Raw genomic sequence first — 7,654 nt, 5'->3', positions numbered from 1 at the left:
CAGTGAGAATATGGATAATAGAGGTTTCTTAAACAAAGTAGAAAATCGAATATTTGAAGCTTGAGGTCATCAAAGCCACTCCCGAATCCCAGAGATGATTGCCACCGAGGAACAGATTTCAAGAGGACAAGATGAGGTCCCAAGAAATTAAATCATTGCCTTGCTTGTGGAACGATCAAAACCTGAGAGCATCGGTTGACACAAGCATTGGAGAAATAAGCAGGAGGGAGCGCGGAAAGCGAGCAGATGTGATCAACCAAGAAGTTATGCTTGATAATTTCATTTCTATGTAAATACATTATGCACATGTATTGGTTCTTGTACAGAGGTTGGGGAATGGGGACGCTCGAACAACGTTGTTCAAAAAAAGATGCTGGCAAGATCAGACCTAAATTGTGCTTATTTCAGAGCGAATTCCCCGAGGGCCACTGTTTTATTGGCCGGCAACGGCACCGACAATGGCGCTTGCAAAAGCACTTGACGAAAACATCCAGTTCTCTCAAAACAAAAAATGCCACTTGAATTTCAACCTGAGACAGGACAAACATTTTGCAACCACCGCAAATATAAGTTGCAGTTTTCACAGACGAGCGGCCAATCCATCGAAATCCTCGTCACCATCACAACCTTTCAGCCCTTGATATTAAGGGGTCAAATTTATGCTTGCCTTTCCTCGAGTCCCAACCATACACAAATTCATCCATCTTATTGGTCGAACACTTTTTTTTTAAATGATTGGTCAATCAACTGCCGGGCTCTTGACGAAAGTTTGGCACAGCTAAGCACCACTGGGGCCTTCGTGGTTTAATTGACGGACAATTCAATAAAATGGGGTATCTTTCCGTACCGAGGGTTCAGTAGGCACTTGTACAACCAACTATGAGCAACCCCGAGATCACCAACGGAACCAACAACGGAACCAACAACGGAACCACTAATGGAACGGCCAACGAGGACGACGAGTTCCTCCGGGGCGTGTCCAAGCTTTGGGTCAACGTTAATCATATTGCTCTGGTGGTGAGCGATGTCGGCCTTAGTCTGGACTTTTACACCAACATCATTGGCATGAAGCAGATCCTGAGACCCAATTTCGATCGGTAACCTATGATGGTGCTCCCAAGGGACTGTGAGACGGGTTCAATGAACCTTCATTCGAATTGCTGTTTCAGACATGGGGCGTGGCTGACGGCGGGCAATGTGGACATTCACTTGATCAAGGGCCGTCCAGCCGTTCACTCGGATGACGATCTGATCGTGTCCCATGTGGCCTTGGATGCTTCCAATATGGATGGGCTCCGGGCCAGATTGACCAAGCTTGGCGCCAAATCCCGCAAGAACATCTCGGTGCCGAATCCGCAAAACAACAACAAGGCCGTGGATCAGGTGAGTGATTGTCATTGGACACATGAGGCGTTTTTTTAGCCGCTTTGCTGAGCCAAAGTGGCCTTGAAATACTTGTAATGGAAAGATGAGTGAAGGCAATTTCAGTTGTCCGTTCTCAGCTTGGAGTGAAGTTCAAGTGAGAGCTGAAAACGTACGTATGAGTTGCTTAGAGCTACGTCAAGCAGCCAAAGTTTTGGTCTGTGCCTTGACGTCAGATTCCAAATGACGGATGGGTTGAGCTACAATGGTATAAATCTAGGAACAGATGAGCAAACCACTCTGGGAAACTTTTTCATTTCCAATAAGGTTGCATTGTGTGTGTGTGTGATGAGGATTAACATTGAACACATATTTAGTTATGTGGCTCTCAAAATAAAGTTCCAACTTCAGAGAGGCAGTGAGTTGATTGATGGCGGCTCCTTAACAGCTTTGGTTGAATCCGATTAGAGTCTAAAACCCGATTAACGCAAGAGAAGCAGATGGGCCCGACGACACATTGCTTCATAACAATGCCCCAATTCTTCTCTCACTTAGAGCTCTAGCTTTTGGACCCAGAATCCAGAGTAGAACCCAAGTTCTGGACTAGAAAGCGGCGTCATCTGACTCAAGCGCTTCCCAAGAAATTCCAGGAGGTGCAATACTGTTTCGCAATAGAAAAGTAAAGGCCTGACCAGTAAGAGATTTAGAAACTTATTTGCTTTAAGAGATTAATAGTTTGTCGTCATTGCGAGATATCTATTAGCCCAATTTCAAAAACTCCAATTTGGAAAAGTGTCCTTTTTTGTATTTTTGTCAAAAACAATCACCAACAACGTGAAAATAAGTTATATAAGGAGGTGAAAAGGAGTCGCAATACGTTGGATTATTCAACTAATTTGGTGGTTTGAAGATACAAAATGACTAGATTATTTCATCACTGACCCTAAATCGTCAGCTTCTGTTCTCCCGTGTCAATAGGCGTTTGTCCGAGACCCAGATGGTTATTACATCGAGTTTTGCAATTGCGGCGCTCTGGACGAGTTTTTGCACCAAACCCCTGAGGGTGAGAAAGACTGGAACCTGACCAAGGCCAATGCCGTGGCCTCGGCCTCCAAAGTGATGAAGAAAATGGCCAGCTCCTCGAAGATCAATCTCAAGTTCAGGAAGACCAGTGCCGTGTCTCAGACCGGAAGTGATGGCGAGCAAAGTGACAGTGATGAACATTCCGTAAGTTTACCTTAGCCAACTAAACACCAATAATAATAAGGAAGAAACCTTACAAAAAGAAACCAAAATATAAAGTATGAACTATGAACTAGGTGCAGCTTTGTCGGACTGCTTCATTCTTGATTGTGCTTCCCATTAACGTTTGCAGATATAATGAGTAAGTGTTGAGCGATTAGCTTTTTTTTTTTTTAAGTCAGACTTGGATCTGTTTCATTTAAAACACTCACAACGATTAAAGTCCTTCATGAGCAATTAAGTGTTTAACCATCAGATTGTTTTTATTGCTCAATCATTGGGTAGGCATCCCAAAACCGCTTATCAAATGGGTGACTCTCCACATTTGGGCGGTTTACTGTTGTTTTTCGTTTGCTCTGCATACAAATTAACATTCTGATCATATTCTTTGCAATTTATAATGACAAATTCTGCCAAGTTCGCGTTGACCAGTGGTGTTTGTCCAGTCAGTTTTTTCACTTGGAGCTCCATTTTATCAAAATATATTAATGTCTTAATTACCCAACTTTTTCCTTTTTTTATTTTTATTTCGACTTGATTTGTACTCCTAATTGTGCTAAATTCATTGGATGGAATCCTCTTCATTTGGAGAACGGAGATGTAAACTTCATCGTGGGATTTGATTTCGCACTTCCACTAAGTAATTGGAATAGCGCATATGTTATTGCATTCTTTTTTAATTCAAAGTGCCAACTTCAAAGCTTCACAGTCACATCCGAGGTCTGTTTTCAATGGCGTCAGCAATTGTACACATTCCAAGATTGAAGCATTTTTTTGATTATTTTTGAACTCCAAGCATTCCGGGAAAGAGTGTTAGTCCATGATTTGAAAAACATCCTGGCATCTGAATCCCTCAATAGTTTTAGTTTTTTTCTTTCAAATTTTACTTTTGATTGGCAATTGAGAAATTTGACAAGTGACAAGTGAAACATTAACGGTCAATTACGCAATCGGAAAAATGGTAATTAGAGCCCGGATATCAATGTTTTTCTAGAAAATCAATTGTCTTTGTTTTCAATTATCAGGCCATCAAAATAGGTGTCCATTTTCATTTTTGGGGGAGATTTTGACGTATTTGGAGATCGATCTTGTCGTTTAAAAAAGACAAATTTCACTTTTTTGGCATTTTCAGGCTTATAGGGCAAAAACATACTTGACCTATTTTGAACAAAAAAAAAATCTGGTCACACAAACGTCAATATGAATCAATGGCCGTTGGCAATTTTGGATTGTTATTGCCCACGCATTTGTCCGACGCTCATGATCGATGGGATGATATTAAATGAAGCATTTAAACCCAATCGACTAATAATAACAGTGTGGCATGCCGGTTTGCCTGAATGAACAAAACGAGCAGTTTCGTTTACCTGACATTAGCTCCTTGCGAGCGAATTTGTTGATTCCAAAATCGTTGCTCTCTTTGCTTTCAGCCTCTTTATGAAACGCTCGTTTTCCAGTTACTCGATTAATTCTGATCTTTTATTTCATTGCAATTTTGGCATGTGTTCGATCGAGCACATTTCAACCCGCCCTTGTTGCGCATATTTTGATCGCTTTTGTTCAGCTCAAACATGTATTCTTTCCACATTAGTCATGTATGCCCCGGAGTATATGATTAATGAAGTTGAATAAGAGTGTAGCAATGAGTCTTTCAAAAGAGCCATCATCCGCAATTTCAGACCAATGGAGACCATGTCACCGTGGATGAGAAGAAACTGGCCAATCTCACTCAGCGCCGAAAAGTGTACGGAGACATTACTCAAAACACGGTCAACGAAAAAGAGCTCGAGGAGTTGTTGGTCCGCTACAACAACCATGTACCCAAAGTGATTCGCCATCTGGAGGAGCGCATGTGGAGGAAAGGCACCCAAACTTACATCCCGCCCGCGTTTTATGATCGGGATGGGACTTTTTATCAACCTCCCAGCTTTGAAATGAAGATCACCAATCTGGACAACGGACCCGCTGACACAATTGGCGAGGAATGAAACCCCTGGAGACAATTTTCAAACCTCTGAACCCACTTACATGTAGAAGGGCAGCAAGAAAATTTATAATCATTGATGTGTACATGTTTATGGTGGTGGACGAAAACACATTTTCTTTTTCTCAAAATTTTTGAATACAATTGTTTCCAATGTTACTTAACTTGTGGCACAATTTTGATACCTTACTTATCTCTTTCTCTCGAGGTTTTCATTCCAGACATGCGAATGAGATTCTCTGTCAGCAATATGAAAGTGTGCAAAACATTTCCCTCTCCAGGGCGCTCTAAAAACCATTAATTTAGGAATGCAGACGAGGAGAGCAAAAAGGTGTCTACAATTGAGAGTCAAATAACATACGAAGTTGCCATGTCACGGAATTCGTGCATTTAGTAGAAGATGGATCATCGCCATACACAGAGAAGACTGGCACAAAAATGGCATATTTTGAACTGCTTTTATAAAAAACGAGCTCAAATTAGAATATTAATCCCCTTAAACCGTACAAAGAGAAAACAATTTTAAAAACGTAATCAAGAGATGCTGGGAGTAAAACTTAGTTGCGTTTCCAAATAAAAGTTTGTTCAAATCCATGGATCAAACCATAAGATTTCTCGTTTTCAAAGAATGCATTTGCATCAAATTTGACTGCAAGTTAATCCGGTTATAAGAAATATATTAAGCTCTCTCTCTTTGCCTAAAATATAAATGGAAATAGTTCTCTTTTCTGAAGCAGGTAGAAAAGCCCGAATATAGTTTGCAATATGACTCTTAAACCTTACTTAATGTCAAAAAGTGGCAATTTTGAAAATTAAGTTTAATTAAAGATGCTTTAGAGGCCATCAGGGACTTGAGGCTTTCAAGTTCTCCTGGTCTGGTTCTTATGGCGTGATATCCCAGTTTCTGATGAGATGCTCACTGGTTCTTGCTCCTGTTTTCTCCTACTTGATGCGTTGCATCTTGGATCAGGGCAAGTTTCCATCTTCACTAAAGTTAGCTCATTTTGTTCCAATTTTTAAAGGGGGAGTTGAGGCGGTCCCCAAGGGCTATAGGCTGATTTCTCTGACTTCGAATATTGCGAAGGTGTTTGAGAAGATCATGAAGTCCAAACTTGTTGAATTTCTTGAGGTCAATGAAGTCCTTCCTCCTAGCCAGCACAGGTTCCGAGCACATTTTAGCACGGTTACCCAACTGATTGATCATATTGAACAGTTCATTGAGGGACTGGAAAGGCAAGAGTCAGTTGATGTTGTCTATCTTGATTTTGCCAAGGCCCTTGATAAAGTAGATCATGGCCTTTTGTTGAATTGACTTCATGACAGTGGGGTCCAAGGCAAGGTTCTCAATTGGATAAGAAGCATCATTCAGGATAGGAAGCAAATTGATAAGGTCGAGGGATCCCTTAGTGACATACATGATGTCAGGTCAGGTGTTCCCCAGGGCTCTATCTTAGGGCCCCTCCTTTTTACAATATTCTTTGCCCCGCTTAAGACGCTTAGAATTACTGCCAGTCTCTCTTCTTATGCTGACGATACAAAGTTAGTTTATGATGTCTAGAAATAATCTATTCTTGGGTTACTGAGAGTAATATGGCCCTGAACGGAATGAAGTTCCGCTCAATGACCTTTGGGTCAACTCCTTTGAATACTCCACTCGTAGATAAAGGTGGGTAAAGATTTTCAAACATGTGGTTGGATATATCGCACGTTTCAGTTCAGAGATAGCATCACGATGCTAACCCTGTACAAGTTGACAGTTCAGCCACATCTTGAATATGATTGAACAATTTGGACTCCAATGAGTTAAGCTGGTTTGCAAAAGGTCAAACAAGTCCAAAGATGTTTCACTAGGAACATCACAGGATTGAGAGAGCTCTCATATTGGGATAGACTAAAAAGGTTGGGACTGTACAGTGTTCAAAGAAGGTACGAAAGGTACGATACTTTACGTCTTCAAAAGCATCCATGAGCTTTGTCCCGATCCAAGATTTAGGGTCAATTCTAGTGACCGTAGAGGCTTAATGTGCATTTTGAGAGCACCTTCAAGCCCTCGAGAATCCAGGCTAGTTCGAACAATGAAGTCCATTTCTCTTCTTTCTCGGGGTCCTTCATTGTTCAATTTGCTTTCCTCTGATATTCGCAGGAAATACGTAGGCCTTGTTGATTCGGTAGCATCTTTAAAGTCTGACTTGGACAAATTTTTAGATAGCATTCCAGATCAACCCTACATTCAAGGACTAGCTCGGTCTGCCAACTCAAATTCGTTGGTAGACCAAATATCGTATAAAGATTGAAAGCTAATAAAAAGACGAACTATAACCTTCCATTTTAATAGTACTGGGGATTACATTCTCTGTCAAGGCAAGCTATGTTTACATGCAAGCAAATTAAATGTTTGCTCATCAAGCTTCAGTTTTTTTCCATTATCAAGTATTTTTTAGCCAATATGTTGTGTATAATACTGGGTCGAGTTGGCCGTTGAGTCAAATTATCCTTAGTCTAGTTGTCCGTTGGGTCGAGTTCTCCGGGCACCGATTTTTTTATTTTATTCGATGGATGAAGCACGTTTTTGGTTAACTTTAACGCCGTTTATAAGAGATTGACAAATTCTCCTTCGTAAAACTCTCGCACATGATTGTAATTCAAAGAATGAAGGAATTCCATTCCTACTTCGTACTAAATCCTCTTATCATTAATGCAGTTAGAGCAGAAGTCTTTGAACAGATTGGCTTAGTTATAGGTCAGAAAGAGTGCAGAACTGGTTGGATGGAATGAACGCAACTGATCGTTATAAATACTTGTTGTTAGGCACTGGACAGTCGCAAGGAAGGGCAACGACTGCAAACCCTAATCCACACAAAGTTTGAAGGGCCATTCAATTCATTTTTCAACAATGTGGCTAGTTATTTTGTGAGGGATATGGGACCGACAATGCTTTTAGATGATCAGCCCTTAACAATTTGACAGTTACATTTTCGCAACGCTTTTCGCAATACACTGTGTCAAAATTAGCAATTAGGGAACTTGGGAGAGTTTGTCAAAAGGTAAGTTATGATGACGACATAG

The 7,654-nt window shown here is 40.8% G+C and overlaps 1 protein-coding gene across 1 annotated transcript; it reads left to right on the top strand.

Moving 5' to 3' along the window:
• Positions 1-723: 723 nt before the first annotated feature.
• LOC131891572 (uncharacterized) lies at positions 724-4,752 on the top strand. The gene is made up of 4 exons (XM_059241183.1): positions 724-1,097; positions 1,170-1,383; positions 2,341-2,589; positions 4,284-4,752. Exons 1-4 carry the CDS (start codon positions 880-882, stop codon positions 4,590-4,592), a joined length of 990 nt encoding a protein of 329 aa, XP_059097166.1. The 5' UTR covers positions 724-879; the 3' UTR covers positions 4,593-4,752.
• The last annotated feature ends 2,902 nt before the right edge of the window (positions 4,753-7,654 follow it).

This window comes from Tigriopus californicus, chromosome 12 (genome assembly GCF_007210705.1).
Source record: "Tigriopus californicus strain San Diego chromosome 12, Tcal_SD_v2.1, whole genome shotgun sequence".
NCBI classification, from domain to species: Eukaryota; Metazoa; Arthropoda; class Copepoda; order Harpacticoida; family Harpacticidae; genus Tigriopus; species Tigriopus californicus.
This window is presented reverse-complemented; position numbering and strand designations above follow the sequence as displayed.

Excerpts from the sequence above, each read along its gene's own strand:
- LOC131891572 (XM_059241183.1), top strand. The coding sequence starts at position 880 with ATGAGCAACCCCGAGATCACCAACGGAACCAACAACGGAACCAACAAC. Across the intron at positions 1,098-1,169 it reads CTGAGACCCAATTTCGATCG|ACATGGGGCGTGGCTGACGG; the intron begins GTAACCTATGAT and ends TTGCTGTTTCAG. Across the intron at positions 1,384-2,340 it reads ACAACAAGGCCGTGGATCAG|GCGTTTGTCCGAGACCCAGA; the intron begins GTGAGTGATTGT and ends CCGTGTCAATAG.